The following is a 12,882-nucleotide window of genomic DNA, read 5'->3' as shown; positions in this document are numbered from 1 at the left end:
GCCAGCAGAGAAAAAATAAACACACTTCATATGAACTTAAAAGACTTATGTATGAAATAAATTTGCAAATACGATAACTAAGCACATTTTCTCTACAAGTTAGTTTTGTAAACACACAATTTAGTTAGTTATGGGGTTTTTAAATTCTAGTTTTTATTTTAATTTCAGTTCACAATTTATTTATTGTTATTCAATTTTAGTTTTTGTTAACTATAATAACCTTGGTTATGAGGTTCAGTATTTACCAGATTAACCGAATCCCAGGCAACAAATGCTACTGTGATAAAGCTAACAGTGGTTAGAATGTTGCGTAGCCGCGCTAATCAAAACAAAACTAGTTTACAGTCTTTTAAACAGACAAAAAAAAACAGTTTGTTTTGTGTAAAAGTGCTTAATAATGTCCATATAGTCCTCAAACATTATGCAACAGCTGATGTTGTTGTTTTCTTTTGGCCTTAAATGCTAAAAACATGTAGCGCCTGCTCACATGATCATGTGTCCCAATTTGTTCCAATGGGTAGAGGAAGAGGCAGGGGTAGAACAATAAGGACCTTATTGTTTTATATCTTGCTTAAATTACCAAATGTCAAAACAACAACTGAACAACAACTCAAATCCACTACCAACAATGTTCTGGTGTCATGAAGCGTCATCTTGGTGCCACACTTCCGCTCTCCAACTCCTTCTTGTGTCAATTACAGGCTGCAGTAGCTCAGGGCGACAGGACATTGTTTTTTTAAAGGGGTAAGAAGAAGAAAAAAAAAATTCTGCAATGTTTTTTTCCTGACTTGTGCCACTGGAATGCCTGCAGGATATAATTATGATTTACTGTACGCACTGGGGGAAATTCCCACGTCTGACTGGTGAATGGAAGCTGGGCATTATTCTTAGAAAGCCGAAAAAGAAAAGAAGACGACGAAGATAGTTCAGGAGCGTGGTCAAGATGAGGAACATGGAGAAACAGAGACAGAGGCTGAAATAGCAAATGAGGAATGAGAAGGAGAGAAATTAATGATTAAGGAGGTGGAAACAAGCTGAGGACCGCTACAGCTTAATTAGGTGCAGGAGGAGGAGGAGGAGGAGGCACCTGCCAGATGAACACCCCCACCTCTTCATGTGCTCCTTTTCTTTTATCATGCAAATCTCCACAAGAAACAGTTTGTTTTGGAAAAAGGACACTTTTTAAAAATCAAGCATCTGTGTTTTGTTGGTGGCAGACCTTCTCCACAAACCATCTACTCCGGGGCGGATGTACCACTATGAATAATGTAACAGGGAGGGGTGGAGGCCGTTGGGCGTGTGTACATAGAAAAAAGAAAAAAGAGGGGGAGTTGTAGTAATAGTAGTTCCTCCTCCTCCTTCACTACCCCCCTCTCTCATTTTTTTCCATTCTCCTCCCTTCCCCTCTCTCTCTCTCTCTCACCCAACCCCCTTGCTGCCGGCTGCACTGCAGAAGGTCAGAGAAGAGGAGAGCGAGGCACAGTGAGGCTGAGGCGGAGAGAGAGCGAGGGGTGGGGTGCGTGGATGTACACGAACATGCCGACAGGAGAGCGTGTCGACCAGCGATGACAGCAATGCTGAGCCCAAAGATCAGACAGACCAGGAGAGGTAGGAACACGGGTTTGTTTTGCTTGCTGGAGCACCTGCCAGCTGATTCCTAACTCTGTAGTGACACGTACTGCTGCTGTCATAGCTGACAGGGGCACTGATGTGGTCCGTCTCTTTCCAGATGTTTCTTTTTGTGGTTGTTGTTTTATATTTAAAGTGTTTTCTCTACCATAAATCAGATTCTAACACTTTTTTTCCCCCCATCCTCGTCCACTCCATCCATATTCTCTGTGTTCTGTGAATTCTGAATGAAGCTGCCTGTGTGTAATAAACCTCTAGTGTACATTAGCATTCTACTACAGCTGGCGTGATGCTGCCAGTGTGAATTCTATTAAAGAGGAGCATCTCTGGTTTCATCACTGCAACACTCACAGGCTGCTGTCAGCTGCTGCTGCTCTCTCTGTATTAATATGTGTGTGTGTGGCACTAATCTCCATGCCTATTATTATAAAGCCGACTCTTATTAAAATGAAATGTATAGTCTCCCACAACGGGAGAGTGATGTGTATAAAATCCTCTCCAGGAGCGGCGTGAAATTGGTAGCAAACTGGATTAAACCTGTGTTTGCATACATTAAACTAAAGACGGATTAACTGATTGACATTTTGGTTACAACATGGCATCAACAATTAGGCTGCGTGACGTGATTTCCAGGAAGAACTTGATGGTTTATTGGCAGAATTATGTTGCGGTCATTAAGTGAGGATTTGTGCAGAAATGAAAAAGCAACGGGAAGATCTACTTAAGTGGAAATTACAGATTAACTACAGGGAATGAAGTGTGACTCAGTGTGAGGAGCATGTTCTTGTGCATGTCTTCGGGAAATTAGTGCTTCCACCGCTGACGGCGCCACATTTGTTGCACAGAGCCCGTGGACGGAGGACAGTCGATGTGAGCTTGTCATAAAAGAGACGCAACATTAACCGGCATGAATGTGACTCCGCGGACGGTTTGAAAAGAGGAATCCCCGAGAGAATAGATTAATAATATAAATATCATTGACTTTTTTTATTGATCTTTCATTGCTGCGACATTCATGATGCTAGAGAAGGTCAGTTGACAGGCTAACTAGCTTAGCTCTTCTATGCTGTGTGTAAGAAGGTCTTGGATTTCACATTGTTCTGTCCTTGTTCTGTCCTTGTTCTGTCCTGTGTCCCCATGTCCATGTTACCAAGGTCCTATGTTCTTGTATTCCCAAGGTTCTATCTTTTACTCCGAAGGTTCCATCTTCCAAACGTCCTATGGTCTTAATTACCCAGTGCCCCATTCTCCCAATAACTGTGTTCTCTGGGTCCAAAGTCCCCAAAGTTCCATGTTCTTCTGAATCTTGGTATTCCACATTTATGTTTATAAGGTGTTTTTCCTGTATTCCCAAAGGTCCTATCTCCCTTTGTTCCTGTTCTTTTTCCAAGTCCCAATTGTCCCATGACCCATTCTCCCAAATACTTTGTTCCCAATGTCTCATACCCCCAATGTCCTATGGTCCAATCCAATACTGCGTTTGTGATGCCTGATTCCCAAGGTCCTGTATTCCCAAATATTCCTACATACAGAAGCTTCTATATTGCCATGTTCCCCAAGAATTTTCTGTTAGCAAATATTAAGGTGTTCAGATCTTCAAGTCATAATAACATCATGAGGTGATTGAGAACATCTTTGTCAGGTAATCATTACGCACTATTGAGCTGGGGATCATAAGACTGAGAAAATAGGACATAAAGACAGAGCGTAAACAGGGGAATCTTAATATAAGCAAACATAGAAGATCAGTTATCCTTCTATCTCCATGCTCAAAATCAATTCATCGCCCGTATCTGCTTCACGGTTGCTGTGTTCCAGTAACTGCTTTATCATTAAAGCTGCACTGGATCTGCATATTTTTTGCTCTTCTTCTATAGCTGGCACCAGAAATCTAGAAGCAGCTTTAATTGCCCACATATCAGCTGCCTCGTTCTCATGCTACATCGTTTCCTCCTTGTTCTGCGTTACCATGGTTTTAAGATCAAAGTCCTGCCATGTAGCAACACCCCATGTAGCATGGATGTACTGTATATAAGAAGAAGGAAGGAACACCCTGATGGGAGCGCAAGCGTGCGGCATGAATATGAAACTGCACGAGCCGACGCACTCCGATATATGATAACATGTACACACACACACACACACACACACGCTACTGCAGATCTGTTCCACTCCACTGCAGCTTTCACACACAGGCTGTACGTCATCGGCCACACCTCCAACCCCTCAAGAAGGTCTCCCCCACCCCCCACCCCCAACTCCCCACCTCCCCACCTCCAACCACCAGCTACACACACATATGCTCACACACATTATGGTTAACACATTAATCAACAGTGATAGGCTAACGGGAAGCTACGCCCTGATGCACCTGTAACTCTCGCTCTCGCCATTTCCCCCTCAGCCATAAATCACTACACAACAACCAAATTAATGGAATTGGATTCCTGCAGCATCCTGGCACAAGTGTGTGTGTGTGTGTGTGTGTGTGTGTTAACCATGTGTGGAGTGTTGTCCAGCTTTTGTAGAGTACCCGCCTCACCATGCTAATGGATGGGCTCTTCTTTATGATGTGCAATACACCCATTTCCTGCTGATGATGAATCTATGGCTCCAAACTACATTAAGTGACATCACAGAGGCCTGGAGTGGGTGTGTGTCAATGCATATGTGTTAAGTGTGTGTGTGTGTGTGTGTGTGTGAGAATCGAGTGTCACAGCACTTGGATTTAGATTTGGGCCTACACACACACACACACACACACACACACACCATTTGTTCACATTACTCACATACTGAGTTACTACAGTCTTTACATTCCTTGTTTGATCGGTCAATTACTGCGACAGAACCAGGCTCTAACCTCACTTGTCAAACCGTGTCTGGGTAAAAACTGATCTACGTTGTGTGGATTCATTGAACCTTTGCTTTTAGAAGCCATTTATTTGATGGACTGGTGGTGTGTGTGCAGGGTATTTCTCTCAGGGATTCCATCCTCGACCCATTACAATGAAAGTGAAACTGAAAACTCTCTGTAAGGCTCTGTCTCCCTTGTCTATTACCACGTGTCCTTTGAGGGTTTTGTGGAAGAGCTGTACGTTGGGTCGAGAGGTCCAGTGTCTCTTCATGGACAGGTCACCAACCTATCACAGGACCAGCATGGTCATTTTAAAAACCTTAAATTACGTTTAAGAAAGTTTGAAGACCAGAACTCAAGGAGAACATGCAAATTCCACATAGAAAGGGCTCAGTCAAACCAGGATTCTATCCAAGAACCCTCTTTTTATGAGACACCACTGCCCACCGTGCACACCCAATGTCTCTTAGACAATATTCAAACAGGATCATTCTGTGGCTGAATACGTCCAGGGCCAGAACAAGAAATATTGTCCCTTTATTTAGGGAAAGGATGTAAAGTGGGGCGGCCATTCGATATCATTAAAACAAAATCAATATATTTCAGTAAAATCCGATATAATCTGACTGCGTCTCCGTTGTTGTGATACACAGGACGACCAATTAAAAGTGCCTGTTTTCTGGATTGGATAATAATGAATGAATGAATATGGAAGATTTTATTTTACCTCATACAAATCTTCATTAGTGGACTAATCTGTGATTTTCCTGCCATGACTTTTGCACCGACTGCATCTGTTCAATACAGAACACGTCTTTTATCTTTCAAACATGGAACTAATTCTTATTTTACGGTTTTACGGTTCTCAAACCTAGTGTAAAGTTCTAATTTAGGTGAAATCCTGCACTTTTCGCATTAACTTTTTGTTTTTCTTCACTTCGACAGATATCGTGATGTATCGCTATATGATTGTCTTACAATATATTGATTATGACACAACCGTTGTATCGTGATATTATTGGTATCGCAGACCGTGTATCGTATCGTGAGGTACCCTGTGATTCCCATCCCTTCAAACGACTATGTCAAAAAACCTTACCTTCATGATCTACTAATCATTTCTAGTGATATTATTTCTTAAATCTGTCAGATTTTTCTATTGGATGACTTTTAATCTGTTTTTAGGCTTTAAGTGCAGTTCCCATCCCAGTTTTTCCTAGACCCACTTTTTAAATATCGCAACCCATTGTGATCTAATTATGACAAGAGCAAATGTGTGCATTATATGACTCTCCGTATTGTTTTGATTTTGTTAAACCAACCACTGTCGAGAGAAATACTGCAGATTTATTTAACCACCCAAACAAAATTGGACACGCTCCATCTTGCGAGTCCTGACCCAGTTTCTGGGAATGACTGTCTCATCCCATCAACAACTGCTTTATAATATTATGTCATGTAGCCTGTGAGCTCATGCCTGAGTGAGTAGCAACGCTGGATACGCGGCTTCATGCTCGGAATAATTCATCACATGACCCTGAAATAACATAACGTACTATAGATTCACAGATATTATACATGAACGAGTGTAGAGCTGCACACACACACACACACACACACACACACAGTCGGGCAGGATGACCTCCACGTCTGGAGGACTCCCGTCTACTGTAAATGTGTGAGTCACAATCACGCTGTCTCTCTGTCTTCGGTGAATTGCAGTGATTATGCATGAAGTCTATAGTGAAGCTGCTTATTTTCTAGCCGTGTAGCTGATAGATGTGATCGCAGAGCAGCTCCACCCAAACCCGGGGAAGATCTGAATCATTCTGAGCAGAAGGTCCAACTTGGCAACAGAGTGGGTAGTCGTGCTTGGCGCACACACACACACACACACGTTAAAAAAATCAGTTGTGACTCAGATGTGAATCATCAGCCGTTGGTTTTTGTTCCACTGTGTCCAGCGTGGGATCCAGGCAGCTGTTGTACTGCTTTTTTTAATGTGAACACTGGCACAGTGAGGAGTCATGGAGGGACGTGATGGGGTGAAAAGAAACAGAGGGGTGAAGGTCAAGGAGGTCAGAGAAGGTGAGTGTTCAGGCAGCGTCGGGGTTTTTAAGGTTCAGTTGTCACTGAATACTGAGAATAGTCGGATAATTGGTTTCTTGTCAGTATATTGTCACTGGTTTTACTGGCTAAAGATAAGCAATTTCACAGCCGTAAGACAAGGAACGGCACATTTCATGTGTTAATCCAAAGTGTTTAAAAGATTTGTACAAAAGCATATTTATGGTGGTTGTGTCTGTTTTCAGAAAGTTTGACGACACTGCACTGTGTTTTTAATATCTTTTTCGGGCGTTGCACTTTATAGACGGTCCCTTATCTGATGACTGATATTTTACCCTCTTACTTCCAGCGAAAAGCATAAAAATGTCAATTTTTGTTGATTTGCAGACTGTCACAGGTCACGTTCAGGTCACGTAACTTACGTCAGATGGAAAAATCAAAACTGGACAAAACAGGAAATGCTCGTTATCTGTTTTTTTTAATTTTTCCATTTTATTTTGAAAAACTAATAAACCAATGATACACAGATTCTTATGGTTAGGGTGGAACAAATCATTGAAATTTTATCGATATCGGAATTAACATTTCTATCGCTCATTTTCAGTAAATGTTCTTTTAAAAAAAAAAAACCTGGATTAGGGCATTTTTGCTTTAGCCTTATTCTTGGACTTGATATGTTTGTGGCCCAAGTTTTGATTAAAAAAATACAGAACCATGTTCACAGTGAAACTTCATTTTCTTTCTTTCTTTTTACACTTGTCTGATTCTCTGACTGAATAATAATTTTCCATTATTCATGGAAAGTCTGAGTGTTAATTGCATAACTGTTCATTTGACAGGCTTCAAACTCTTTCTGTCCAATTTTCCTCTTCAGAAAGCCAAAATAAAAGTGAAAACTGGACATTTTTAAAAACTTGGAGCCGTTCCCTATGAAAATGACCTTTTTAGCACTCAGTCACTAACAGCTGACAGAGCTATGAACATGTTCACCATGTCTTCAATTAAAGATTGTTTTTAACACTTACAATTAACCTTCGTCTCCCAGCAGAAATAAATAAACCTAATTTATGAGACAAAACCCTGTTTTACTTCAGGGCCATTGGTAAGAACATCTATCTTCTCGCTGTGTCGCGTGAGCATGTGTGTCCTGTTTACGCTCAGCAACAACAGAGCTTTGATTCAATGAGCCCAGCAGCGCCGAACACGAGGAGCGAGGAGAGAGGAGAGAATCAGAGCGCGTCGAGGCGAGAGAAATGGAGGGAGGCGAGGGAGAAGGAGACTGAAATTAGCACAAAACGGATAATAGAGTAAAAGCCCAGAAGGTCGAGAACATGAAGGTAAACAAATGCAGAAGTAGTCAGACAACGGATAAAAGCCCAAATTCAAGCACTGTATTAAACCCCTAAAACTTGCTGTATGTATTATAATTCAAATTAAAGGTCCAGTGCATACAATTTTGCAAAATTACTTACTAAGTATACAATAGTATAGTATATTTAAGTATGTTTTTATAAGTGTAAAATCACTTCAATTTAAAAAGAAATGGCTTGGTTTTCATGGCCTTAGAATATACAGTATGTACTGTATATGTGATCGCATGTTTCTATGGCTGCAAACAAACAAAGCCATAGTGTTCCTTATTTACATTGGAAATTGTTATTTGACATATAAGTCTATAAAATAAAACTTCTACTCTTTGTATTCTAAATTACAAGGGAAAATCACTTTTCAAGAGAAAGATCCAAGACGTTTTATTGTTATCGTGCTATTAATATAATAAAGGCTTATTGAAATAGGGAGAATACAGTTAAAATAGTTCCAATACAAAGAATGCAACTGATGTGCTACAAACTGAAACGACACCATCTATCTATCTATCTATCTTTCTATCTTCGTATTTCAAAATCCACTTCATAGTGAAGCAATAACAAAAACAATTAAAAAGTGCTTTGTATTATCATGAAGGTGAAAAATGCAACATGATCAATTCTCTGTGGTAATAATCCGACACGTCCCAGAGGATCAACACACTTTGAAGAAAGATAATGTGAACCATGTGTGTTAAATTACATATCATTGTTATCTCTCTGTGTCTATATATATATATATATATATATATATATATGTATGAGACACAGAGAGATAACAAAAACCCAAAAAAAAACAAAATCAACATTGATTTTTTTTCCCTACTCCCTATTCTGCCATCCCCCTGTTCCCTGTTTGGCATCTCGATATTGATTATGTGTGTGTGTGTGTGTGTGTGTGTGTGTGCCAGCAGGAAGGATGTCTGCTCAATTGATTCCAATAAATTATACATGATGACCAAACAGAATCACCCCAGTTTGCCTGGGAAAAACCCAATTTTTCCAAGCGTCGTTCTGTTTGAAGAAGCCGTGCACAAATGTCAGCTCTTCTTAAAAAAAGAAAATATAATTTAAGAAAAAGTGAAACGGATTCACGTATGCGTCTAAAATCGTGATCGGGATGATCTGAGAAGGTTCGGCGGGCACAAAAACCCTGATGTGACTCTGACTCCCGTCCTTTCAGGACTTAGTTCAGGTTACACATGAGTCAGAAAGACAGACAGACAGACAGACAGACAGTCCGTCCCATGTGGTCCTATTATCTCAGCCTAAAGAAAAAAAAGCCTGAGTTGCTCTACAATAAGTCTCTTTCAAGGACCTCGAAATTGAGGGGGGTATCCTTGTCACCTGAGGCTATGTGTGTGTACATATGTGTGTGTTTGTGTGTGTTTGTGTGTGTGTTTACTGCTCCCCCTCTTTCACAGACTCTATTTTATCTGCTCTCTGCTGTTATATTTGAGCCTGCAGCATCTCTGCAGTCCCTCTGCCCCTTTTATCTAAAGGTCTAGCAGAAGGCGTATCTCTGTGTGTGTGTGTGTGTGTTGATGATTGTGGAGCGTGTCAGAGCGTGTGTGTGAGTGTGTGGGTGTTTGTGTATGTGTGTGTGCGCAGCATACAGATTGAGGGATAACACGAGTTTCTATTAGATGAGGGGAAAATGAAGAGACACAGAGAGACGGAGCGACGCAAGAAGAAAGAATCAAACCTTCTGACCTACACGACACTTTGCTTATGTTCCGCCAAATATAATACACAAATCAATATAAAATGATACTGTATAAAAGTGGCGTCATGTAAAATACAGTATACTGTACTCATTGATGTTTAAAACATGCAAATATTGCAGGTCCAATTAAAAACAGGCTGCCAAGTGGAAACGGTAATCACACAGGCGACGGTGGATTAGTGGTAAAGCGGGTTGTCTTTCGACTGGAAGGTTGTTGGCTTGATTCCCGTCTCCACTAGTCTACATGGCGATGTGTCCTTGAGCAAGTCACGAATGGGTGAATGGCAAAAACTGTAGTGTAAAGCAGCTTTGAGTGGTCACTAAGGCTACAAAAGCGCTATATAAATGTCTTCCAATTCTTTTTTTCCCCTGTTTATCAACTTGTTACACGATTTTTCGGGAGTAATTTGACTGAGAAATTTAATTTAGTGTCATTTCAATCACACTAACACAATATTATGGATTTGTGACATGTAAACATACCGACTTTGTTGTTACACACACACATGCTCCTGCGGCACGGTGGCTTAGTGGTTAGCACGGTTTGCATGGTTTCATACCACCATCAAAACATGTATGAATGAATGTTTCTTTGAATGAAAGATCCTTTCGTTTCTAGCGCCGTCCATTGTTTTGTTTCATTTTTGTGAGTCAGCAACAGGCGACGACTGAAAGTAAAAAGTGCGTCTGCTCTGAGCAGCAGCAGAGGATTATAACACGAGACGAGGAGACGACAAGGCGACAATATCTGACTAAAAAACATTATATTGGTACATTTTTTAAGAGTCCATTAAGGTTTAACTCATAGCTGCAACCCAGAGTTTATGAGCTTTAAATTGAATTTTTACAATTGTGAATAAACTATATTCAGTTGTACATGTTTATCAACACTTTTCTCACCTTCATGTTTGCAGCCAGGTCCAAGAGCATGGTGATGGGCGAGGTGTCGCGGGGCCCGTGCCGGCCGGGCTCCCCGAGCCTCCAGGAGGGGGCGCTGAAGGCCGGCTGGCTGAAGAAGCAGCGCAGCATCATGAAGAATTGGCAGCTGCGGTGGTTCGTGCTGCGCTCGGACCAGCTCTACTTCTACAAAGACGAGGAAGAAACCAAACCACAGGTGATGATCCAACCACATTTGTAAAAAATGTGTCTCCATATATATATATATATATATATATATATATATATATATATACATGTATGTATATGTATATATATATTTATTTTTTTTGAATAGCCACAAGGGGGCGACTCCACTGATTGAAAAAAATAATCAAGTTTTTTTGAAATTCTATGAGAAAATTATGATAACAAAATTGTATGTATTAATTGTAGTGCATTATTTACATTTATATTAATAGTATATATACTGTATATTATATTATATACATTTGGGGATATGAAACATATAATTACATAACAATGTTTCTCTTTTTGTTTTTGTCATTTTCTACACATAAAGATGTAAAGCCACAATAAACAGATTTTATTTACAACTTTCACCATAAAAAATCCACACATCAAAGTAATGATCATGTTCTACTTATTTGACCATTTCTATGCCTGTATCACACAGTCCCACTGACAATAGTCATAAATCTTTGACCCTCTAATGTAAATGAATGGACCCTGTAAACATAACCTGACCTTAAGATCACCGCCGTGACCTTTGAAACGGCGAAACACGACGCTGACAAATGATCACGAGCGACACAAACACTGAGCACCGACGTGTCAGGCCCAGATTTGACGTCGCCGTCCATCTGCCGATTCAAACACTGCCTTCATTCATTCAGTCATGTCGGTGGTAACGATGAGTCACGGGACGAGTCACAGAATGTCAGCGTGTGACGCCAGGTTTCCTCCTCCAGTGGAACACAATCATATTAGAAAGGTTCCACCATCTATTTATGATCGAATTTTTTTGCAACGTATGTCTTTTTTGTCCAGGTTCTGACTCAGACACACACACACTTGGCTGAAATCGTGACATTTTCATTGATTTATTCAGTTTTCATTGGGCTGTTCATTTCACGGAGGCAGCAGCCGTTTGCTATCACTGCCTTTTATTCCCCCGTCATCACACACACACACACACACACACACATTTCCTAGCCCCTTACCCTAACCTTAAACATAAAGTAATGACTTAACCTTCCAGAAAAAGGTTTTAAGAGTAAACATATACAGTACACAAGTACACACTCATACATACACATGTGTTTATAGTACATGTGTGTATATATATATATATATATATATATATATATATATATATATATATATACACACTGGATGACGTGCTCTCTGGTCTGTGGGGAACAAATGAGTGAAGACTTCGACAGACTGTCTTTAATCAGAGTCTGCCAATACTCATCCAGCCTGTATTGATCTGCAACTCCCATTGGATTAAAGTAAAACACATGGCTCAGTGCACACACACACACACTGTACACTTACTTACACACACCTCCTCCCGCTCTGAGAGCAGGATGTGTGAGAAAGTGTCATTCTGGCCTCTCTTTTTTTTTCCCCTTCCCTCTCTCCCTCTTCTAATCGATTGGAAATTTGAGGCTCGGAGAGGAGGAGGAGGAGGAGGTGGATGGTGGAGAGGAAGGATGTGAAGGCAAATCATTGCACCAGAACAAGGCTCAGTCCTCCTCCTCCTCCGCCTCCCTCTCATGTTCCTCCTCTTCCTCCTGTTCTGCCGAGATGAAAAGATGTGATAATTGGTGGAAGTAGAGACAACATACCGAATCCATACACTCTTTTTCAACATTAAACCATGACAGAACAGACACGATTCAATTATCGGGAAATCAATCTTTCTCCAGAACAAACATGAGTGGTAATGATGGTGAGGACACAGGGATTATCATTATTATCATTATTATCATTATTATTATTATCATCAATACTGTGAATTAAAAATGAGTCTTCAGTTTACTTCAGCTTTTCACTTTATGAAATCCACTTTTCTCATTGTTATTATTATTTTTAAAGAATCAGCTCCTGCAGCGACAAATGTGACACAAGTAATGCATCATGTGTGCCCCAAAATGGCCGCCAGTTACGGAGGGAACATGGACACAAATGGTCATGAATATGTAAACGGTAGAGAGGCTACAAGTGGAAACTAATAATCATTGTTCACATATGTGTGCAATGATTTGTGTGGAACCACCTTTGCACTGTGAAACATTTCAATCTACAATCACAGTAAATTATATTCATGTTTA

The 12,882-nt window shown here is 40.5% G+C and overlaps 1 protein-coding gene across 2 annotated transcripts in view; it reads left to right on the top strand.

Moving 5' to 3' along the window:
* Positions 1-1,284: 1,284 nt before the first annotated feature.
* Positions 1,285-12,882, top strand: part of si:dkey-191m6.4 (rho GTPase-activating protein 22) — a 32,297-nt gene continuing 20,699 nt past the window's right edge. The window contains exons 1-2 of one of the 2 annotated variants that reach the window (XM_058622026.1): positions 1,285-1,608; positions 10,561-10,760. In XM_058622026.1, the coding sequence (XP_058478009.1) occupies positions 1,566-1,608; positions 10,561-10,760 (243 nt within the window). In that variant the 5' untranslated portion in view covers positions 1,285-1,565. The remainder of the gene's footprint in view (positions 1,609-10,560; positions 10,761-12,882) is intronic. The other variant, XM_058622025.1, reaches the window with a different exon arrangement.

Source organism: Solea solea, chromosome 21, assembly GCF_958295425.1.
Source record: "Solea solea chromosome 21, fSolSol10.1, whole genome shotgun sequence".
Lineage (NCBI taxonomy): Eukaryota > Metazoa > Chordata > Actinopteri > Pleuronectiformes > Soleidae > Solea > Solea solea.
Note: the sequence above shows the minus strand (reverse complement) of the source record. Positions and strands in the feature narration are given on the sequence as shown.